The sequence below is a fragment of the Vulpes vulpes genome, chromosome 1 (genome assembly GCF_048418805.1).
Source record: "Vulpes vulpes isolate BD-2025 chromosome 1, VulVul3, whole genome shotgun sequence".
Lineage (NCBI taxonomy): Eukaryota > Metazoa > Chordata > Mammalia > Carnivora > Canidae > Vulpes > Vulpes vulpes.
In genome coordinates, this window is record NC_132780.1 from 200,641,553 (window position 1) to 200,665,467 (window position 23,915).

The 23,915-nt window shown below is 53.1% G+C and overlaps 1 protein-coding gene across 6 annotated transcripts in view; it reads left to right on the forward strand.

Moving 5' to 3' along the window:
* ERMARD (ER membrane associated RNA degradation) overlaps positions 1–23,147 on the forward strand; it is a 28,447-nt gene extending 5,300 nt beyond the window's left edge. For 3 of the 6 annotated variants that reach the window (XM_072739476.1, XM_026005842.2, XM_072739464.1), the window contains 15 exons: positions 154–255; positions 549–638; positions 2,422–2,519; positions 2,937–3,073; positions 4,129–4,243; positions 5,304–5,406; positions 8,042–8,071; positions 9,885–9,953; positions 11,536–11,709; positions 14,231–14,314; positions 15,793–15,866; positions 16,421–16,546; positions 16,815–17,033; positions 17,911–18,024; positions 19,135–23,147. In XM_072739476.1, coding sequence (XP_072595577.1) covers positions 217–255; positions 549–638; positions 2,422–2,519; positions 2,937–3,073; positions 4,129–4,243; positions 5,304–5,406; positions 8,042–8,071; positions 9,885–9,953; positions 11,536–11,709; positions 14,231–14,314; positions 15,793–15,866; positions 16,421–16,546; positions 16,815–17,033; positions 17,911–18,024; positions 19,135–19,318 — 1,656 coding nt within the window. In that variant the 5' untranslated portion in view covers positions 154–216 and the 3' untranslated portion in view covers positions 19,319–23,147. Of the gene's footprint in view, positions 1–153; positions 256–548; positions 639–2,421; positions 2,520–2,936; positions 3,074–4,128; positions 4,244–5,303; positions 5,407–8,041; positions 8,072–9,884; positions 9,954–11,535; positions 11,710–14,230; positions 14,315–15,747; positions 15,867–16,420; positions 16,547–16,814; positions 17,034–17,910; positions 18,025–19,134 lie in introns of all 6 variants that reach the window. The other 3 variants (XM_072739467.1, XM_026005841.2, XM_026005843.2) reach the window with 1 other exon arrangement.
* Positions 23,148–23,915: the final 768 nt, after the last annotated feature.

Consider the following 23,915-nt stretch of genomic DNA (forward strand, 5'->3'; position numbering starts at 1 on the left):
TATATTTATATAGAAATTGTTTACCTATACCAAAAAGTCATGAAAATATGCTGGTTGAAGTCTTTAGAAGTTTGAATTTCATCAAGAGTACTGCTACTCTGGGAGATATTTCTTGCTGAGCACACATTCTACGGTGTGTCTTATTCCCCACAGTTATTTCCTGAACTGATTGATGCTCTGGAAACCCCTGGGGCTCCGGCTCTTCCTCTCGGCTTGATGAAGCTGACTGCGTGTCTGGAACGGGCTCTGGGTGATGTAAGTGTGCGAAGTCTTCCTTTGTTGCTTTATTAAAGCGTCTGAATGAACATAACGCTGCTACAGCTGTACCCAGATTTCTTGATTTTTAGTTATCGTTTCCCTGTGAAATGTATTCATTTGGCACAGATGTTTAATATTTTTCTTTGTGAACGATTATGAGATCAAAACTCTGGTGTCTCCAGTGCTGTTCTCCCTTATTTGTACAAACAGTGGCTTTATGGGTGAGTTTTTTCTTCATATTGTTGGGCTCATCGTCATCAACTCTGATACAATCCTTGTTTGAATTTTAGGTATTTTTACTGAATGGGAAGGAATGCCCCTTTCTTTTGAGAGATCTTCTCGCATCCGAGGAGCTTGCTGAGGTCTTTGGACGGCATGTGGTAAGCTCGTCCCTCTGAAGCTGATGGACACAACACAGCTAGGCTTTCGTTCCTCCAACACGGGTTTGGCATTAGGAAGAACTAACTGTAGCTGTAACTCAGGCACATTCTCCTTTCAGAATTGCCGCTTTTCCAGCCACGAGACAGGCCTTCCCTACATTGAGTGAACGTGGTGGCGTGGCCTCTGCGCTGCCGCCGCGTGCTCTGGGGATGCCAGATGGACCATTGGAGCTCTAGTGCTTTCAGGAATTACACATTAGTAATTATAATGATAACAACTTATTCTAGAATAAAACTTTAACCATTTAGGGAGTGATATTATAGTTTTATCATAAAATCTCAATTTTTTTAAAATGTGGGAATTTATGCCCTTGTGCAAGTGTTCAGACTTAACGGCGGAGAAAATTAGATGTCAGTTTAAAAACATGCAGAGCTGTGTACTTTTCCAACCTCTTCTACAGGCCACGTGACCAAGGTTGTTTAAGACTAATGAACAACCCTTGGGCATCGGGTGAGAGGGGTCAAGGTGCAGAAGGAAGCCAGGGTAGCGCCCTGCCTCCGGCGGAGCTCGCTGAGCCGGGGGGTGTTTACGATGCTCGTGTAATATGTTACCAGCTAGACTCCTTGTTCTTGGATAAGAAGTCTCTTTAGTGCCTGAATCTGGTTCGTGGTCAGCTTCAAGGTCCCTTCCGTAGTGGAGAACACGGAGAGAGATCAGGCCCAGAATTCCCGTTGTTTGGAGCTGCTCTGTGCCGTCCGCCTGGCTGCTCTTAGCCTTTTGCCGACTTGCAGCCCCCGATAATTCTCCTAGCTCATCGGCCTGTGTACTTCTGATTGCTCACACGGTATGAACGGGAATAAAAGTAGTAAATGAGAATAAATGTAATTAAAAGAGTATTATTATGACTACCAATACTAGATAATTACTCTTCAAGTCTTAAAAATTGGTGTGAGCGTGAAGAGTTTCTGGAGTTGCCGAGGGTTCTGATGCTCGGTTGAGACCCCTCTCTGTAGCTTCCGCTATGGCTTGTCCTGCCCTTTGGGAGAAATTCAGAATGCATCTGTTTCCTCTGCTCAGCGAGAGTCCTTCAGGCATCTGAACACTGCTCCCGTCCCTTCCCTGCGCCTTCTGGAGACTCACTGTTCTCATCGTGTGACTTGGTTTCGAGTTTCTTTAGTTTCTGCTATCTTCCATTTTTCCTGTATCTGTTCCAAAGTGTGGCCCCGAACCCAGAGATCGTGCACGGCTCTTGCCGTCTGATGAGTAGGATCCCATACTGGGCGTCTTTCCTTCATAGCGGAGTCTGGGAGTTTCCAGGGGTGCTCGCCCGTTGGGCTGGGGCGTCAGTGGGCCACGGGCCTGCCACTTGGGGCCACCTTCCGGGTCTGCCCACGCAGGCACGCTGCCCTCCCCTCACCTCTGCCCACCTGGGGAGCAGGTTCGCAGGCAGGATGAAGGCAGTGGAGCCGGCATGCACATCCCCGTTGGTAGGTCGGGGCCCTGAGGCCAGCTTGCAGCTCTCCGTGCTTGGACGCTGCTCTGCAGAGCGGGGCGGGTGTAGTGCCCCTGGGGCTGGTCCTGAGGATAGTGGGTGTGAGACACACACAAGCTGCGTCTGACACACAATGTGCCCAGCAAAGGTCGCTTGAGTGCTGTTACCGCAAGTGCCGTGTGCCAGGCAGGGCGTCGAAGAGGAACACAGACGTTTTCGCGCTACTCTATCAGTTATCTGCCCGTCGGTGATGATTTCACTGTTCAGTACCCTGTTCTTGACCTGGTCAGATGGACGTGCTCAAAGTCTTCATCGGATCCCCCTGTGGCCTGAACCTGCGGAACATCCTATGGCATGGCTTCGCGTCCCCTCATGAAATCCCCCCAAAGTACGTTATGGGGAAAGTAATTCTCTCTTCGACCTACTTAAGAGTTTGTTTTATCTTGAATTTTCTATTGGGGAAAAGCGTGTTTGGGGAAAGATGAGAGAGTTTGAGGCAAGAATGTGAAGATCAGACTGAGGTTGATGAACAACTGGAGTGGTGATGGGGTCCATCACCACTGACTTCCACGCAGAGGCAGCCATGAGGCTGAGCCTCATGGAGGTGCTGGGGGGCGGGGAGTGGGGGACTCTGTGACCCGCACTGGCGAGTGCCCAGCCCTTGTGCAGCTCAGGGCCACAGCGGGGCCCTCCTGCAGTTCACTGCTGGTGTAACCTCTTATCTTAAACTTGTTTTCTGGAAGGCAGACCTTTTTATCTGTATGTCAGTTCATTTCCCTAACAGATCCTGCGCGTTTTGCACTAGATACTGTTCAGTGATGATACTGTTGACGGCGGGACTGGGCCAGCTGCTGGAGAGGTACTTGCAGCGAACGGAGGCTGTGCTGACGCGCCGACCTCTCGTAGCCCTTACAGGCCTGGAGGAGTTGGCCGTTTTCCCCGGCAAGTACCACATGCATCCTGTGCCGGACTGTGTCCTTGTAGGGAGAGGTGCACGGTCAGGGAGTAGCAGACGGCCTCGGACGCCCTAGGCACACTGCTGCTGCTCCAGACGCCAGAAGATGCCTCTTCCGCTTTGCTCCACGGAACCTGCGTCCCCCGCAGCGCCCTGGGGTGGGGGTCGTGGTGCGGGAGTACTTGCTAGTGTCTGGGTAGTTCTTCCTCCGGCGCGTTGAGGGAGGCTGGCTCCGGACCTTTGTGTAACGTGCATTCCCTGCTCCTTTGTGCGCGGTCCTGATGCCGGAAGCGCCACGGCACAGGTGGTCTCCTCTACTGTCTCTTTTATTTAATGACAAAGCCATTTACCAGATTAATGGGGGTGGGGACACGACACTTTGAAAGTGCCGTCAAACGTCAAACCAGGTTTGCTCCGAGCCCATTCCTTGTCCGCTGCAGCAGCAGAGCCGTGGGAGCTGAGTTTCTGATGTAAATCATGGTGGGAATAGCCCAGATCGTAGGGTCCCGAGGCCCTAGTCTTTTTGTGTCATGGACCCTTTGGCTGCTGACTGCCAATAATACATACTTTTTAAGACCTTGTTTCTTAGAGCAGTTTTAAGTTTGGAACAAAATGGACACAGTGGAGAGAGAGGCGCAGAGATTCCGCGCCCCAACCGGCACAGCCTCCCTCTCATCCACACCCCCTCCAGAAGCACCTTCATTAGCAAGGACGCGGCATCGTCACGCAGAGTCCGTAGTTTGCCCCAGGGGTCACTGTCGCTCCTCTGTATCTTCCCCCTCTTGGTCAATGTGGTCAGCAGGTCAGCCCTGATGTCCTGTGCTCACAGCTGTGGCGTCATGTGCGTCCCCTTGCCCTGGAGGGTGCTGTGCTCACCTCCGACTCTGGCCCTGGCCGGGTGTGTGACGGCATGGGCGCCAGCCCCGGGGGCCCTGGGTCATCCGCTGCAGGGGTCGGCTCGTGGGCATCCCACCTGACTCTGCTTACATCGCTCTTCCACGGATTAGGGTGACTGTGCTTAAAAATACTTGTTATTTTGCAGATGTCACTTCTGAGGTACTTTCCGTGTTAGAAGAGGTGGTGAAGAAATCCACTTTCGTATCGAAGGTCATGTTGCCATACTGGGAAGCTGCATTAATCAGGTTCAGATCACACAGGTAAGCCTGGGTTCCCGACGGCACGGAGGCCTCTCGCTCTCAGGAGGATTGCGTGCTACGCATCAGCCCGCTGCTGCCCTCGCCCCTGACAATCACTGCTGGGAATCAACTTTTCAGTATCTGTTGAGTTCTTACTCTGAGAGAACCGTGTGTCCCACCTTAAAGAATCCTGAAACAGGGGCGCCCAGGGGGCTCAGCGGTTGAGCATCTGCCTTCGGCTCAGGACGTGATCCTAGGGTCCCGGGATTGCGTCCGACATTGGGCTCCCTGCTCAGCGAGGAGTCTGCGTCATCCTCTCCCTCCGCCCCTGCTTGTGCTCTCTCTCTCTCCCCACTCTCTCTCTCTCTCTCTCGTTTGCTCTCATTCTCTCTCCCAAATGAATAAATGAAATCTTAAAGAACCCTGAAACAAGGAGGTACATTCGATTCTGTTTCCTGGGGAGCAGAGCAGATGCACGAGTTGTTCAGAAGGCCCGTGGCCTTTCCCTCCCTCCAGGTCTTGTTGTCTACATTTGTTCATACCCTGAAAATCCACCGAAATCCTGGTATTTGAGCTTTTCTTGCAAGTGATGAGAAGACTTAGGCAGGTCTTTGATGATGTTTTATTCCCTTGGAGCTTCTATTTTATTCATTCATTCATTCATTCATTCATTCATTCATTTATTTATGAGACACACAGAGAGAGGCAGAGATTCAGGCAGAGGGAGAAGCAGGCCCCATGCGGCGAACCTGACGCGGGACTTGATCCCGGGTCTCCAGGACCACACCCTGGGCTGTAGGCCGCGCTAAACTGCTGCACCACCGGGGCTGCCCTACCTTGGAGCTTCTAAGCATGTTCCATCTTACATCACAACAGTGGAAAATAGATTTAAAAATCCCGAGTCTAAGGAGACTGTGATTCCATGTTGTTTCCCACGCTAGCGAGTACTGTCACCGCCGCCCCCCCCCCCCCCCCCCCCCGGCTTTGTGCACACATGGTAATATCTGGAATAAAGCTCCGTTGTTTGGGGTTGGTGCCAGTGTTCACTTTTAAAGCCTGAGATTTTCCTTTCATTTCACAGGTTTGCTGACTGCGCCATGTTGTTACTGACTCAGCTGGAGACGGGACTCAGGAGAGTTTTTGCCACCGTTAACAAGTGTCCGGAAAGACTTCTGACCGCTGAGGTACACGTGCTTTAGTGATTGACGGTGGTTGCCGCTGTGTTGACGGTTTCTGTGCCTAATTAAAGTCTATAATATCTCATTTTTGTTTACTGTTAAATGAATTTTTTAGCTAAGAATTTGCTTTGGAAGGTTTGAGTGTCATGTTTTGTGGCTTCCTATTATAATGATTTTATATGGCATAATTTGCGTTTTGTGACTGTTTTGCTGGTTGTGTAGTATTTCCAAGTATTTCAAGCTCGCTGTCATAAAGGGAGAGAGCACTTATTTCCTCTCTGTAGCCATTCCCGCCGGTGTCCCCTTGTAGCCCTGTGAGGTGGCTCTGCTGAAGGACACGCCTTCCTCTGGGCCAGCAGGGCCGGAAGGCGTGCAGAAGCTTCTGGGGGGCTGTGCACCCAGTTACCTGTCAGGAGCGGAGGGAAGAGGCCTGGGGGCTGTGCCAGGCCAACAGCAGTGGCCGCCGTACCTTTCACTAGGTCAGCTTCCTCTTTCTGCCCCTTTCCAGAGGTGTTCCTCAAAATTCTGTTCCCAACCCTGCGCTCCCTGGATTGGCCCTGGGAGATCTTAGTCCCATGGGAACAACTGGAAAATCCTGGGAGCCTGACAAAAGTGAAAGCCCCGCACATGGAGCTGGCGATGGGGCCAGAGCAGCGCCAGGACAGCTATGCGTGGCGGGAAAGGGCAGTGCGTCCCCAGGACCGCCCCCTCGGACTCAGCTCTTCCACCCCCGAGGTGGGCTCACACCTGCCTGCGCAGAGGCGATGGGGGTGTTCCCCAGGCCTCAAACCACTTGGTTTCTAAGGAGCTCACTTTTTCTTCCACAACTGTGTTCCCTGGTATTCCTTCAATTCCTCGCTGCTCAGGCGCTGGGCAGTGGCCTCCACCCGGGCCAGGTCCCCTCCGTCCACTCAGTGTCCCACCGTGCCCGCCCGCTCTCCTGGCGTCCCTCCTGACGCTCTTCCTTCTCTGATCTGTCCTCACGGCCACGGATTGTTTTATAAACTGACAAATACGCCTCCATTTGCTGGGGGCTCATCCGCTTAAAGCATTTTCACCGCCCCCAGGCCCACAGGAGCTTCGCCCTTGCCTGGGGCATGCCTGACTCGGGTGGCCCAGCCTGCGGGCCGTTCCCTTCAGATTCCTCCGGCGCCACCCAGCCCACCCCAGACCTGCATGTGTGTGTCTTTCTCCAGCTTTGCCCCTTCAGGCCACATTAGTGACCCTGGGAGCCTCAACAACCCAGGTCAACACCTCCTCTTCCCGCATCCACCTTACCTCGAGTGCTTTTCTGCCTGATGTACATTCCTGTCGGGACAGGCACGTTCCTGTTCGGGTTCCTGCGGAGTGGGGTGTGCGGCCATGTCCCCGGTGCCCATGCCCGGTGCCTGTCCGTGGCTGTGCCCAGCGCGGTGTGGGCGGTGGTGTGGAGAGCACCCTCACCCGAGCGCTGGCTGGCGGGCCGTTACCTGCGGCTGTGCGGTGGGGACACATTTCCTTACTCGTTGGCTGACCACACAAGCACATAGCAGGACCGTTTCTACATGGGAAGTAATTTAACAAAGAATGTCTGAAACTGTAGGCCAGGCTCTCATTCAGAATAAATGTGGCATCAGTTTATTTATAAGGCAGCACACATGGAAATGCTGTATTTATAAAGCTGTGAAGGCTGTGCACACGCTGTTACCGTTGACTGAATACTTCCAGCATAAGGTCTCTGAGATCAGGGGAAGATCGCGATGAGTAAGACGTTGTGACTTTTAAGGAGCTTATGTACGAGGAGTGAGGAATAAGACGTGTGTACCAATTCCATAAAACGAGGTAGACGTTAGTGCACGCAGTGTGTGAAGATAATGAAAAGTTCAGCTCTTTTGAGGAAGTACGGGGAGTATTTAGTAGAAATTGGATATTAAGAGCTCAGGAAAAATGTTAGGGTCAGTACTATAGGTTTGGGAGCTAAAGATGCAGACTTTATAAGTATCCCATACCATAATAAATGTTGAAAGAAATTTCATAATGTTAAATTGAAAAAACTTTAACAAGTGTGAGAGGTTTTTCTTGAGAGCTGGCTTCCACAAAATGCTGATTTCATCATAATGTGTGTACAAACTTACAGAATTTCCCAGCAGCCTTCCGAGGTGGGCATCAGTCGTGTCCCATTCTGCAGAGAAACCTGCATATGCAGGTGCTCAGGGTCTCGCTGCTGGGAGGCACGGAAGCCAGGAGTGGATGTTGAGGCAGCTGGCTCCAGAGCCCGTGTCTGTAGACGAGACCTGTGACACCAGGAAGCATGCGACACCCAGGCCCTTTGAGGGAGAGCACACCCAGTTGTGCTCACTCGTGTGCCATCAGCCAAAATGCCGCGTGGGTGGGGCGTGCCTGTGAGGTGATGGGCATCCCTGAGCTGAAGCACCTGTGAGAGCAGCTGTGACCAGGCTCCCGCGCTCATTCACCATATTTTCTTGTCTTTAGTGATGTTTTAGGTCAATGACATTCTTCCCAGACCGTTGCTAAGTGAACATTTATTTTCAGAAGAAGGTTTCATGTTTGTGGCCATCTACTAGAATTGTCTTTCCTCCTTTGGATAATGTCATTTACTTACATTTTGTTTTCATTGTTTCTTTTCTTTCCTTTTCTGAAGTCAACGGCTCTTTATACCACCTTCGATGAAGTAAGTAAGCTTATGGAGTATCTGGAAACAAACAAAACATTGTTTTTTTTATTACACAGAGAATGTTGATAGCTGTATATGCAGAAAAAAAAACTTTATTATAGAGTTAAGTGTTGTTTTCAGGCTAATTTTGAGATTCAGTGATTGATTAACCTGGTTTCTAAAGTTATAGAAAGAGCAACGTTGGAAAATGCCAAGAGATATTAATATTATATGCTATAATTATTTAGAGGTTACATTTTACATTTAAAATTGACATTTGTTTTGCATGTGAAATATGCATGAACTACTATTGTAAATGCACAGTATACCCAGATGCATTTAATCTGTGAAGTGGGTGTGGGATTCTGAAGCTAAAAATCTGGAATACTAAAAATTGCCATAGAAAATATCTTTTACCACTTTAGAGTGTAGAGGCTTTTGTGTGTGTGTAATCCTGGTTAAGAATTCTTTTTTTTTTTTTTTTAAGATTTTTATTTATTTATTCATGGGAGACAGAGAGAGAGAGAGGCAGAGACCCAGGCAGAGGGAAAAGCAGGCTCCATGCAGGGAGGGAGCCTGACGTGGGACTCGATCCCAGGACCCCCGGATCACACCCTGGGCCCGAAGGCACACGCTCAACCACTGACCCACCCAGGTGTCCTGTGGATAAGAATTCTTATATAGCCTCAAGTGTGACTTCACAGAGTTGGCCTACAGGAGGAAACAAAGCGGAGAGTCTTTGTGGAGTGATTGGGGCCTTTAAGATAATTCTTAGATTCCTTAGTGAATGGTTGGCAGGAGGCATTAAGCACATGCCTGTTTACCTACAGACTTTATTCCATTAGGTAAATAACTTGTTATAATTTAATACATAATATGTTTGATCCTTTGAGGACTAAATTATATAGCATAGTCATATCTGTATAGGATTAGGGTCGATAGGGCAGCCCAGGTGGCTCAGTGGTTTAGTGCCGCCTTCAGCCCAGGGCCTGATCCTGGAGACCTGGGATCGAGTCCCACGTCAGGGAGCAGGGAGCCTGCTTCTCCCTCTGCCTGTGTCTCTGCTTCTCTCTCTCTGTGTCTCTCATGAATAAATAAATAAAATCTTAAAAAAAAAAAAAAAGGATTAGGGTCTATAGGGTTGGATTGGGTGGTTGGGCTCTGAGCTCTGTGGGGAGTTAAGAAGCGGCTTATAAAGTAACTCCGATGTATACTTATATCCACACATACAGAACACACATGCACATGCATGCACACTCATTCCTGTGAAGGTACATGAACGCATACAAATATAAACACATGCAAGTACACATAAATACACATAATACACACCCACACTTACACACGAACACATGCAGACACAAATGTGTATATGCACATACCTATAAATATACATACAGCACAGAAATGTGCACAGATATATACACACACCCACATAAGTACATATACACACACGTGTAAGTACACGTCAACATATGTTATGTGCAAATAAACACCCACGCACCTATACACAGGAACATACCTGTAAATACACACATGCACATTTATGCACATAAATACACATCATCACACACATGTATGTGCATGTAAGTACACATAAGGACCCATATACACACACAACTAAGAAGACATGTATATTCACATTTATTCCTGAAATCATTATACTGGTTAAGAAAAGTTGTCTTGAGCGAGTGGCTGCTGTGTGCTTAAGGCTGTCCGTGTTTCATGTGCTTTGGGCTTCTATGTATGTCATACCAAGATGCTACGTCCTAGGCTCTGAAGGTTCTGTATGTGATGTGTGCATACTAATTATTTATTTTCGGTGTTTTAGATGTTGGCAAAACACTTGAGTGATGGCAAAATCAATCAACTCCCTCTTTTTCTAGGAGCGCCTGCAATGGTAAAGTACTAGCCCTTTCCTGATCTGACATCCTTCTGTTTATGGAGGTGATTAGCACTTCTGCAAAATGAAATTAATCTTGGCCTGTGATATGCTCACAACAGTGCCCCTGAGCCACTCCCGCGCTGTCTCAGTGCCACGCACGCGGCCCACGCAGCTCGGGTACCAGGCTGCCTGCTGCCCATTTAAATGTCCTGTTCTGAGTCCTGCTGATACGGCTGCCCTGTTCCCAAAGTGCACGTGGGTTCCTTATGGAGTGTGGTGCTGGAGGAGCCGGGTTCGCCCTATGAGCAGCCGCAGAAGTCAGATGTGACCAGGAGCTGAGCGTGTTGGATGAACGTGGATAGAGACGCAGAGCCATTCCCCATTTCCTCCCAAAGATATTACTGGGGCTCCTTAGGACCATAAGGAGAATTTTTACATTTATTCCTCTGAACTGAGACTTACTAGCAGCCTAGACTTTAGTCCCTGTGTGACATTAGTGGGATTCTGTGGACTCTTGGAGTGTCATTTCTGGCATCAGGAAGTTAGGATGATGGAGCCAGTGTGTGTGTCCATCCTGAATCTCCAGGACAGTCTGTCCACGGGCAGCTTGCCTGTGTCCTCACTTCTCTTCCTGCTCCAGCCAGTGGTGTTAGGGGAGAAGCAGCTGTCTGTGTCGGCTTCATAGAGAATGTGATCTGAGAGGGGGTGCAGAGGGAGGCCCCCGGACAGGGAGAGGCCAGGGCTGTGAGACAGGACAGCAGTGCTTTCTCTATAGAAGGGAGGTCAGCTTCCAGGCCTGGACACCTCAGCCTCTTCCTTCAGAGGGATGTGGGTGAGACAGTGTAAGGATTCCTAAAACACTGGAGCTCCCATGGACACTCCTGCCCTGCGCAATGGGGAACAGCTAGAACCAGGGGTCCCAGGGACAGTCCTGCCCCAGGCTGTGGGGGGGGCAGTTAGAGACCAGGGCTCCCAGGGACAGTCCTGCCCCAGGCTGTGGGGGGACAGTGAGAGACCAGGGCTCCCAGGGACAGTTCTGCCCCAGGCCTTGGGGGGACAGTGAGAGACCAGGGCTCCCAGGAACAGTCCTGCCCCAGGCTGTGGGGGGACAGTGAGAGACCAGGGCTCCCAGGAACAGTCCTGCCCCAGGCTGTGGGGGGACAGTGAGAGACCAGGGCTCCCAGGGACAGTCCTGCCCCAGGCTGTGGGGGGGGGCAGTTAGAGACCAGGGCTCCCAGGGACAGTCCTGCCCCAGGCTGTGGGGGGGGGGGCAGTTAGAGACCAGGGCTCCCAGGGACAGTCCTACCCCAGGCTGTGGGGGGGGGCAGTTAGAGACCAGGGCTCTTAGGGACAGTCCTGCCCCAGGCCGTGGGGGGACAGTGAGGGACCAGGGCAGTGGCCACAGTTACGACAGTTCCCAGTGAGATCCCAGCATGATCCGGGGCTGTATTACCTACACTAACTGTTTCTGAAGCTCCGTGTCCTCGCGTCTGTCCCCCGACCCTGCTCCTCCGATATGCAAGGCATGGCCAGCCGGTTCTTTCTTCCCTCATTTGAAAAAACTAACATCATATTTTCTGTGTTTATATTCTGACAGGAGTTTCTGTGGGATTTCCTGAACCATCAGGAGGGGCCCCGTCTGAGAGACCATCTAAGCCACGGGGAATTCAACTTACATGAATTTCCTAGAGAGGCAACAACCCAGTTGCTTGCGTTCTCCATTGTGCTGTTACTCAGATTCACCGATGAAGATGTGTCGACGGCCTTTAAGGTAACATATAGGAAAGAGAGGCCTTAGGGGCGCTCTTGCTCAGCTGTGACCAAATACAGTTTATTTTGAAAGGTAATTAACCCTTAATCGCCCTTTCTTTGAATATATTGGAGTGAGAGTGTGCCTCTGTCAGAACACATCATTGTGACTTGATTACGCACATGTATTTGCTGTGATAGGTGAGCGGATGATGTGCCGTCTGATTCCCTTCAACAGGGACAGGACACCACAAACCAAAGAACCAGCATAAAAGATTAACTAAATGTATCACAAAATTTTACGAATGATTCAATTGGTTGGGTGGAATAGTTGCATCGATCGATAAATTAATTCTTTTTATTATTTTTAAGCAAATCATCCGGGGTAGTTATTGACTTTAATCTTTTTTTTCAAACGATACATGTAACGATTGCTGTAAAACACGTTCAGAAGTTCAGACAAAACACAGACCGTGATAGGAGAAGTGACAGCCCTCAGGGACGCCTCCTCGTGGGGTGGGTGCTGCTTCCGTGCCTTCCCAGGAGCACGCTGTGCAGCCACGGGGGCCGTACCTGTTCTGGAGGTAGCACTTGTTCTACCTTGGTTTATCAGCTGCTCGACCTGTGCATCAGTGTACCCTCATTTATGGTTTACGTAAGCTGCTCCTCACGAGGGGTGGGTCCCAGTGTTCCCGCGTGCGCAGCTCTCCTGGCTGGTGTCGGATTGCACACCCTTGTTCACTTGGGCGCCCGTGAACTGGTAAAACTGAGTCCTGAAGCAAAGTGAAGACGTGTTTTTATCTGTTTGTTTTGAGTTACTCTGCTTTTATTGTGTTTGCTGGAAATGTGCGATTATTTTGTGAACTATTAATGTCTTTTGCTCCATTTCATGCATGTTATGTTCCTCGTTGGTTTATTAGCCGTACTTGCCCCCCAGTGTGCGTGTTGCTTACTTGTCTTGAAGTTCTGAGGCCTTTTCGTTTTGAGTTATGCACTTGGAATTATTTTTAAGAGACACTTTGCTTTCTAAAATTATAAATATAGTCATGCATTTCCTTGGTAGCTTTATCGGGTTTTTTTTTTTACCCCAATTAACATCCTTTGGTCCGGCTGGAATTTATTTCACCTGGGAGGGAGTTAGAAAATTTAGGTGCACTTGTTCTTCTTCTTCTTATTATTTTTTTGACATATGTCTTGCAAGTTGGCCCAAGAGTGTTTAGAAGACCGACATCTGTGTACTGTGTGCAGTGGCTTGTGACTCCGTAGTGACCTTCAGGACAGTTCAATGTCTGTAGGGGAATTTTCCCATCTGTCGTCTCTTCCCGAATCTCCTGCCTCCTCCCGCTGAGGATCGTAGGCAAACCTGTGTAGTTAAAAATAAACACGAAGCCCAAGATTAACCCAGCAACAAACAGGAATGGGCTCTGGACGGATTAATTTAGGGATAATTGATGGTTCTTACGATATTGAACATTACTCCCGAACGTGTGTCTCCATGTTCTCGGCCTTCCCTCCCTGAGCCTCTCCTGAGGGGCTGCGCCATCCAAAGGCCAGACCCCTCCTCTCCTTGCTTGTCCACGTTCTTGTTCCGTCGTCCACCTTAGACTTTGTCTCTGGCGCTCCTGTGCCACGTGCTGGGCCGAGCTGCCCCAGCCTTCGCCTGGGCTCCCTGCGGGTGGTCCTTTGTCCTGTTGTCGGCCCAGCAACCGGGAGACCCCTCGGGCCCCCCTCCTCATCCTCCGCCCTCCCCATCCTCCGCCCTCCCATGGCCTCGGTCTCAGAGGAGCTGTGTGTCCCGGCGGCTGCGGGGCTTCATCACTGACCTGCACCTGTGCGAGGTGTGGCTGCCCCACGCGGAGCTCGCCCGCTGCCTTATGCACGGAACCTTCCACTGGGCCATAGGACTCGGGGCCTTGAGTGGATGAGAGGCTTAGTGTCTGGACGTTTAGAGACTCGCTCGGTGCTGTTGAGAGTCGTAGGGAGGGCTCCCGGCTGGCAGGGGTGTACCGAGGCCGTCAGCCGTCAACTCGCCGCCTCTCCTGTTCCCGATAGTTGTTACTCAGCCGACTTGGGCTTTCCAGCCACAGAGTTACATCAGCTGTAAGGAATGTCATTTTTACTCTTTCTTTCAGTATTTTCAGGTTTAGCAATTACGTGGTTATACCTGTATGACTCTTTTGGTTGTATTGGTTTTTAAATTTAAATTCCCATTCTAGTTTTTTAGGAGATGTTCTTATATTTTCTAGTTGTTATGAGGTTTTTTTCTTCTTTCTTATGTGTTTCTGGTGTCACTGATGGTGGACAAAGAGCACACATGGCCTTTGTCTTCGTTGTTAATTGGCTTCATTTAGAAAACTTGTATTGGTTATGATTTGACCACAGTCTAAAACCTGTTCCATGAGGAGTCCTGCTCAGTTACAGCTGACGGGGGTTTGGTGAAGGAAGCTGGTGAGACCGGGGCACTGTCGTGACTCACACTCAGCGGGAGAAACCAGGGCCAGACCACACGTCGCAGTAACCCTTGTCTGTTTTCTCTGAACCAGGAAAAGGCAGCGATAAAGTCATTGGTCGCTCTTGCAGAGGGCTACACCGCTCACTTCCACCCAATTTCTCAGCTTAAAAAACAGGTGAGCCGCACATGGGCCATCGGGAGGGGCACATGGGGCTCCTGCGGCAGAGACACCCACGGGTCTGGCAAGCAGGACCTCAGGGTCACCACCAGAGGCTGGCTCCGTCCCTCCGTCCCTCTGAGCCTCACGCCCCTCATCCTGCGGTGGCAGTCGCGGCAGTGTTTGTTGTTTCCGGTGATGTTAGCACGGGAGGAGTGGTGACTGGGTCACGCGGTACGGCCTTGACTCGGGACTGCTCCCACTCCGTGTGCCGTGGTGAAGGATGGCACGCGAGACCAGCGCTTGTTCACTTGTGAATGAGAACAAGCAGAACATGGACTTTCAGGTTCCAGGGTGGAAATTAGCTTGGGTCCTTTATTCTCCACGTAGCAGGATGTGAACGTGCAAGGCCAGATGGGGGTCATCTCCAAGAACAGAATAATCAGGATACCTGCCAACATAGACGTTTATCAGTGAGCGTGCCCTCTAGACGGAAGCCGTCGCATCCACACATCAGGGTTTAGGGAGAGATCTGCAGCTGCAGCTGGAAGAACGGCCCAAGAGGATGGGGTCTGACGGTGTCACACGGCTAGAAGGGGTTGTCAGCAGTCGAGGTGCAGAGGCCCGGAGGTGTTGTAGTCTCCTGGCGCTATGTGAGAGGAGGTCGACCCGAATACCTGCGTCTCGCGGGCTCTGGGTCAGCAGTGGGGTACCGGGTACTTCCTCTGCCTGTCGTGACTCCAAGCTTCCCGGGAACCAGTTATTGGAAGGGAGGACCAGGACCTGCCTGCAGGACTCCGCCCTACAGAGAGGACGGAGGGGGGCACGTGGCAAGGAAGGGGTGATGTCCCAGAAGGAAGAGAAGCTTCCGGAAGGGAGGCTTTGCCCGTAGACCTCTGCGGCTGAGTCTGGTCTCACGAGGCCCCCTGTTCCTCGGCTGCTGCTTCCACGGCCTGGTTGTGGCCCCTCCGTGCCCCACGGGAGTATTTCCCACAGGGGGTCTTTCAGACCATCACCCTCTCCTGCAGCCTTATTCCCGCCGTGGGATTCAGTTCTCATTCGGCAGCCTTGCATCCCGTTCTTCTTAAGGTCATTGCTCTGCTTATTGCTGCTGCATAAATTACCTGCTGTCAGTGGTGTCAGCAGTGTTTCATGAGTCAGAAACTTGGGGTGGGCTCCCTGGCTTGGTGCTTCATCTGTGGAGAGAGGTGGAGCAGGGCCTCCCGGGCCGTCCTACCTGGCTTCCAGAGTCCCGCACCCTCACGTCCACCGTGTCGTCCGGGTGAAGGCCGCTCCCGACAGGACGGGCCACGTGGTAACGTCCTCCTAATCTCCTGTCAGTGTCCCAGTGAATAACTGGGGTTTCAAATGTTGTAAGATGTGTAACGATTTTACCCATAGTGTCTTCTGGAGAGTGGTTGCTGCTAACAGTTTGCGAACATTGTTTCCAGACTTGCTGTAAAGTCTGTAACACCAGTAGGACATCTCCCTCTCAGGTGCTGAGCTGTGAGAAGAGCATCAGGGTGTGGCCCCTCCTGCCTTTGCCCCAGGAGGCCGAGGAAGCAGCCAGGTGAGTTCTGTGGGGGGTCGTGTAGACCTCACAGTCCCCGGTGAACCTCTGAGTGAGGCCTTGGCCAGGTCACGGGCGGCCCAGGCGCAGGGGTCTTGCTAGGCCGCGGTGCCGGTGCGGACGGAGCCGTCTCCCTGCTGGCAGCCCAGCTGGGTGGTGGGCTGTTGGGGAGACCGGGCCCACAGAGAGGAGAGGCAGGCCTTGTGGGGAGGGGAGGGGTCCTCTAGAAATATTTAGTGGTTGGTTAGAAATAGGACCTAAAGGTTGGAGAGAAGGGGGCAGAGAGAGATTTTGGAATCAGGATATAGCAGATCCATCCCGAAGGAATAATAATTCGGTGATTTGTTGCTTATCTTTTGTCAACAATTTTTTGCTTTTAGCATATCCTATAGTTTATTTTTACCACTGCCCCGACAGTGGCTTTTTCTTTTCGTATTTGGGGAAAACAAAGTTGTAGATTAAGTGCGTTGCTCAGTGAACCATTAGACACGTGCACAGGCCCCAACTGGGCATCTGCCTCATGGTCATGTGTCTACATATCATCTGTTTTTCAGATTAGAAGGTACTTCCGAAGCACATGCCTGTAAGTCTCTAATCACAGAAATCCTGCGTGAGCTGTACCACCACCTGCCTGAGAGCCACGGTGCTGTCAGTGACGGGGACGGTCTTCCTGCTGAGACGTGAGTCTCTGAGAACTGCCCCAGACTCCCCTTTTCTGTGTCAAAGCTGGCGAGCTTGGGGCAGCACTCGATCCCATGGTGGCCGTGCCTCGAGGGCGGGGAGGTGGCCTCCATCGCTTGGGCGGTGCTGGTGGGCCTGAGGTGCCCCCTGCACACTCGTCCCCGCAGGGAACGACGCGGCGTGTTACCTGCCGCTGCTCCCCACAAGCTGACTGTGGAGGGGCCCAGCAGTGAACACGCCCCTGAGAACCCACGCTCTCATCTCCAGGTGGCCCCAGCTGATACGGGAACTCTGCAGCACCCCCGTCCCCACTCTGTTCTGTCCCAGAACCGTTGTGGAAGTGCTGACCGTGCTTCGAAACATCAGCACACAGTGTGCCCGTGCGTCCAGCCAGGTGGTGGCCTCTGCGGGGCTGAGACACCAGCAGTGGGTGGAAAGAAGGCTGCGCTCCCGGCAGAGGCAGACCTACCTGCACATGCTCGGCAGGTGCGTGGCTCCCTGTTGTGGTCCGGAACAGGCCCCGCTGGGCAGGCCTTCCCTTGGGAGGCCGTTCTAATTCTTCCTTGCAGGGGAACTTACGGCACATCCTGTTTTAAATGCTGTTGTGATTTTGGTGCATGAGAACGTGGGTGCTACCGACCCCGTGAATATTTGGATTTAAAATATTACCAGGTTACCTCGGGTATGCCAGCATTCTTACCTGTTGTGTTCTTAGAACGTTCTACATCTTTAGGAAATCACCATTTTGGACAAATTCCTGTAACTCTGGGTTGAGAGATATCTGTGTCTATAAAGCTTTTAATGGGTTTTCCTTGGCTTCTTCTGGAAGGTACACTCCTACCAGCAGTTTAGAAGATGATACCTGTTAGGTTACGTCCTTCCCCAAACAGGGTATATTTTTCTAAAAAGTCTCTACCGGTTTCATGGGAAAGATAGTATCTTCCTCTGACTGGAATATCTTTGTGTCCTGGAGACACCGAACATGTTCTCAAGTTTGAGCCATTTCTATGTGTCTTCTTGTGAGAGTCGGACAGCACGGTCCGTACAGACATCAGGCTGCAGGAAGGATGCTGGCAGCAGGCACGGTGACCCGGAGCCCACAGCGGCGTCCTGCTCCTGAGCGCCGCTGCCGGAGGGCTGGGCTGGGGCTGGCGGGCTCCTGGGGGGCGGGGAGCGGGTAGGGCAGGCGGGCAGGGGGGCCACGGCGCAGTGGGGGCCCAGGGAGACCACCACGCAGGCAGCCTTCTCTTGCGTAGTTTGAATTTAAGTCCCCTGGGAAAAAGGATTTTTGAGAAAGAATGTTCACTGATGAAAGTGCAAAATACTGAGCGTTTGTCAAAAATTTTAACTTCATCTTTTTTAGTATTAAGCTGCTGTCTCCTGTGCTTTACCTGATTTTATTACTGATTGCACTGGAATTGGTCAACATTCACGCAGTTTGTGGAAAAAATACTTCGGAATATCAACAGTATCTAAAGTAAGTGTGTCGTCCTTATAAGACTTGAAACTATATTTTGGTGGATTAAGTGGTTTTCACTTGCAGTGGTTTCTTTTCTTTGATTTTTCTTGTTTGTTTTTAAAAACCCCACAGTCTTGGTTGGCTCTTCACTCGTTTTTCTCTGTGGGTTTTGGTGTAAGTGTGTGAACCTTTAAAACTAGCACCCGTGGTAGCCTCATTTCAGAAAATTAAATGTGATGCACTTGCCAAGGCTTTTAGGATCTGTCACCCTGTGTGATGACAGCACTGCCCAGGGAGCGATACCTCCCGTGCCTCCTGCCTAGAATGAACATGAAAACATGATGCATTTTCTTAAAGAAACGTAGGACCCAGGTGAGAACCAGGGTGGTCGAAGCCGATGTGCAGAGGCTTGCGGATCCGTGGTTCCAGATGGGGCCCCCCTGCCCCCGGCACTGTTGGCATCGGGGGTCCTCCGAGCACGCAGGGTGGGAGCAGCGCCCGGCCTCCAGCACGGCGTGCCTACAGCTCCGCACGGCGACGGCCCAAAGTGATGTTGCCAGACAGAGTCCTCCCCGGCTGAGGAGCTCTCCACAGGAAGCATCTGGGGACTTTTGTTATATTTAGAATTAGAAGTTGGGGCACATTTTAGACTACTTGGCAGATGGGGAAAACCTAGGAGCACAATGTGCCCCCCACCAGTCGGAGGGTCCCCGGGAACAGCTGGTGAACGCCTGCAAGCACGGCTGGGTCAGAGCTGGGCGCCGGGGGTCGGACAGCGGCCCCCCCACCGCGGGGCTGCCGGGCTCGCAGGCGCCCCGCCCAGCGCATCGCGTGCTCACGTGGCATTCAGTCCAGACGGTCTCCAGCCGTTTCCGGGAGCGCGGTCCCTACGTACAGCCGTCTACCTGACCTGAGAGTAAGTTGAAGCCGGCGCTCAGGCGTACAGCCCGTCTCTCCAGGGACGCTTACAACGCAGCTTCTGTGTTCCGTGCATTTCTTTTTCTCGAATTTGCAGACAGAAATTAAGTGTAGTCCTTTAGTTTTAATTCCGAAAGGAGAAGAGTGCATTTAAATCATTGTTGCATTTTATAATACAGTAACAAAATTAATTTCTTCTTGTTAAAACAGGTTCTTAAAGTCGATCTTGCAGTACATGGAGAACCTGGTGGCTTACACCAGCCAACAGAAGAACAAGTGGAGCGAAACCATCGCTCTTACGCGCACAGCTCTGCTGAAAATTTGGACTTTCAGTGAGAAGAAACAAATGTTAGTACATTTAGCCAAGAAATCCACAAGTAAAGGAGTCTTATGAGAACGCGTACCGTCAGGATGCTTTCGGCTACATCTGGAAACCCAGCCCGGAGAGGCTTTACCGGCACGGAAATTGAAAAGCCGAAGGTAGGGCGGCTTCCAGGGTGTGTTTGATCAGGGATCAAGTTCCGTTTCCCTGCAGCTATTCCTGTGTTTGTGTGAACCTCAGGCTGGGCCCCCCCAGAACCAAATGGCTGCAGCACCTTGGCCCCCACCATGGCACAGTGTCCACAGGAGGGGGAGCTTTTCCCCCGCATTCCAGACACTCTTGGAAACAGTGTGGGCCGGACCCTGCCCCCTGCTCCCCCTGGCCCAGCTGCATAGATGCCGCTCCTGAGCCACCACCGGGGCACGGAGAGAGAGCCTGGGCCAGCCCGGCCTCATCCCTGGAGCTGAGAGTGAGGTTGGACAGTCCAGACCCCATGGGACAGCTGGGGGAGGGTGTGCTGGGCAGACACGGGTGCCAGGCAGCAGGTTTGCCCTTTGGTGTGTGGCCGGGGGAGCAGGGGCCCTGGCATGTGTCTGGGTCTGAAGCTTTTGCCTGGCCCAGGGAGAGCTGGAGGACTGGGGGTCAGGGGTGCAGTCGCCCCCATCCCGCTCGGAGAGCCAGAGTCTGCGATTCTCGGCTCTCAGAGCCGCTGCAGTTGCCTGGAACATCTGGGAAGCGCGTGCCGTCGTCTCGGGGGTGGCAGCCCTCAGGACCCCATGAGGCCGCCCCAGACCTCAGGTGTGCGTGCGCACTGGGCCATGCACAGCGAGTCGTGGCCTCCCTCCACTGTCCAGATCTGCCTCGCGGGTTCCAGCCAGTGTCTGGGTCCCAGGAACGGCTCCACCATGTGTGTTTCTGGCTTCTCTGCTGTCGGAGAGCAGGGCCAAGGAGACCTCAAGGGGAAGGTGTGGTGCTGCGGGACGACACACTCCAGCACGTCCCGTCTATCCCTTTGCCCACTCCACCCCTCACCCCCTTGTAAACCAAGCTCCTGGGTAAGGACGGGGCACCGAGCCTCCACCCCCTCTGTGCAGCCTCCCCTGGGGCAGGACGTGGCCCCAAACCCCACGTGTCCAAGCCGCTGCTCCTGGGACACGTTCTTTTGCAGTGTGGTCACGGCCTCCCTTGGACAGACTAATCTGGGTGATAGTTTGTGGGCTTAGCCCCTCTACCCTCCTGCTGTTGGAGCTGGGATGGAAAAGGGGAAATAAAGAATGGGTGCACTTACGAGCGCATGAAGAGCCTGGAGCTCCTGGGGCCTGCCGAGCTGGCGGGGTCGGTATTAAACCCCCTTCTGCAGCTCATTCTCTTCCTCTGCCCTCAGACGCTCACCTCTGGTGGTGGTCGCTCTGCACCTGGCAGGGTGACCCAGACTTCATTCCTGAAAGGGCTCTGCCCGGAACATCTTTCTGCTTTGAGCAGCTAGTTTTCCTCTGGCTCTGATCACTGAAGCAGGGAGTAGTGGGGGGTTCCCCAGGGCCGGCTGCGTCCCAGCACACTCGTCCCCACCCCCTACTGCTGCCGACCTGTCCCTGAGGGTGTGGGAGCTGTGCCCTGGGCGGTACAGTCAGCCTCACTTTGCCTTGTGGTTCTCGGGCAGGAGGCGCGTGGTGCGGCCCGGGGCTCTCGGTGCGCAGGCTGGTGGGACACGCGTCCCTCCGTGGGGCAGTTGCTCCTCAGGAGCAGATACCCAAACCAGCAGAGTCCAGGGTTGTGAGACACGCTAGCGGCTGCCATAGGGGGAGGGACGCCACCCTCAGGCGTCCTCCGGCTGGCGTGCCGGCATCTGCATCCGGGCCTCCACTTCCAAGGTGGGCATCGTCCACGGCCCGCACCGCGGGGGGAGCAGGGGCCCTGGCACTTCCGTCTGCAGGAGGCGCACCTCTTGGAAGCATCGCTGTCAGAACCAGGGCGAGTGAGGCTTTGTGGGAGCCACTGACTGCATCGCGCCCCTGATGCCAGGGGTGAGTGCCCTGGGGTACGACGCCTGCACACCACTCGCCTCAGGAGGTCCAGCCGCTGACCTCTTCCTCGGCCCTCGCCCACCGCTCAGACGCCACTTGCCGTTCCCGGCCTTGCCCCTGCCGAGACCCTGACCGCCCTTGCCGGCTTCCCACCAGGCCCACCGTCCTGCAGAGTGAACAAGTACAGGGGGCGCTCGGCCTGCCGTGGCCCCTCCCTCCCACAGTTGGGGGGTCACTCTCGGGCCCTCGTGCTACCTGCCATCAGCCCTACATGGGGCCAGCGGCATTTTCCAGAAATCAGACAAAGCTTCGTTACTGGCAGCGACCACAGGAGCCTCTGGGAGCCTGGGTGCGCAAGGAGGGCCGTTGCAGGTGCAGCTTGACCAGGAGCCGCTCCAGGTCTGTGCCGGGGCCTGGAGGGCAGCCAGGGGGCAGAAGGAGCACAGCTACATGCAGCGTAGTCTCCGTGGTTCTGTCCCCTAGCCCTAGGGGCCTGTGCGGGGCCCAGCTTGCGGCTCTGTGTGGCATCTCCCCTGCCACAGGCACCTTTTGTGCCTCGGGGTCTGAGGGGAACAGCCTTCGCCTCAACCTGCTATCCAGTGTTTTCACATTCCCGACCTCGTGCAAACTGGTGGTGTTACGGGTTCCCTGGCATGGGTCCAGGTGGCGTGCCCACATCAGAGCCCAATCTCGTGGCAGGGGGCGTGGGTGGTCCCTGACTGCTGGGTCCCTGCAAACTTGAAGGCAGCCCCTCCCCTTGGCATTCGCGTATTGTCCGGGCATCGAGGGCGCCCTCTTCCCTGTGACACACGCCATCAGTGGCTGAGCTGTCAGCACGTCCCACAGGATGTCCCACAACGAACCGGAGAACCGAGGGTGACGCTCTCCCTGACAGGCGAACACACGCTGCTCTGGCGGGTTTTGTGGCAGGTGTTCATGGATGTGCACCCGAGCAGTAGCTGCAGGCCATCTGTTCCCCTGGAGGAACCACATCTGGGGCAGCGCCTGCAGTGGGGGCCGTGACCTGGTTAGGTTTGCAGCAGCCTGTGGCCACTCACGGAGACCCAGCTGCCTTCCTCACAGGTCACTTGGGTACAGGTCGTACGAGTAGCATGTGCAGTTCCCACGGAAGCAGTATTGCTTTGGGTTTTTTACCCTCTTGGAGGAAAGAGGTCATTCTGTAGGTTTCTGCTCTGCCCTTGTTGGAGGGTCCGGGGACCCTGCCATCGCTCTGCGAAAGAGGCTCTGGGTCAGAACCGGCTCAGTCCTGGGAGTTTGGAGAGAGGGATGTGGTTCTGTAGTGATGCCTCCGTCAACCAGCCAAGGGGACAGATTTGCTGATAGAGGGTGATGTCAGGGACGGCCCGCGTATTCCTGTCCAAGGGGCTCCGTGGTTAACTGGCTACCACCAAATGTCTGTGTAGGTCTGACCTTCCCACATAGTTACAGGAGCCACGTGCACCCCTGCTTTTCAGTCCATTCTAGGACCTGACACCAGGTCCCAACCTTTCCAGTGAAGTTGAGTAATTTAATTTAGATGGTGGCAGTTCCCTCTGTCACCCTCCTAAGGGGCACAGTCACGATGCACCTTGCCAGGGGTGCCCGGGTCCCCTACCAGTGTGCTTTTTCAGTGCCTACTGCTTGTAGACGTTGTCAGGCACCGAGTAAGCCACTCATTACAAACCTACAAAACTAGGGAGCCTGGGTGACTCCGTCGGGGCAGCATTGCCTTTGGCTCAGGGCGTGACCCCGGGGTTCTGGGATCGAGTCCCGCATCGGGCTCCCTGCATGGAACCTGCTTCTCCCTCTGCCTGTGTCTTTGCCTCTCTCTCTCTGTGTCTCTCATGAATAAATAAAGTCTTTAAAAATAAATAAAATATTAAAAATGTTTCTTAAAGTTAAAAAAAAAACCCAAATATTCCTACATTCCAAAGCTTTTGGGTCTCTTCCTCTGAAGTATGTCAGGGAAGCTGGGCCAACTCAGTGACCTTGGCGTGCCCATCGTGAGGCCCAGAACGCGGTACGCTTTACGTGAGCCAGGACTGTCGCGTCTTCCTTTATCATCCAGCACCTGAGCAGTGATCGTCACTCCCCAGAATTCTAGCAATATAATTTGGAGAAATTTAACAGTTATTTTCTTGGGTAAAACTGTACTTTTGTCTCTGCCTGCTGGGGCCAACCCCATCACCAGCGTGGATGCCAGAAGAGGCAGAGGTGTTGATTCTGGAGGGTTCCTGGCAGCAGCTTGGGTGAAGCTGTTTCTACGTCTTCCTGCGGGAGTGGCCAGCCTCCGGCGGTGTAGGAGGACGTCCCTGTGCCCAGGGGACTCTCTGGGACTTGGGGTGAAGGCCAGGAGAGCCCGTGCCAGACCTGGGCCTGCTCCATCTGACGTCCGGACAGAGACAGCGGTTCAGCTTGTGTCTCATCCGGGCACTGTCTGGGCCAGACTTCACACGTCCCACAGACCCCGCCGGTGTTCCCAGTGCTCTGCACACACAAACCACAGCTCCCTCTTGAACTGGGGGGCAGGGAGGGGGGTCCTTGACGTCTACAGGACTCCTCTTCCTCTGGCCCTGCATCCCCTCCCTGATGGGTTTCTAGACCCGCCATGTGCTGTCCACTCCTCGATGCCGGGATCTGGGCAG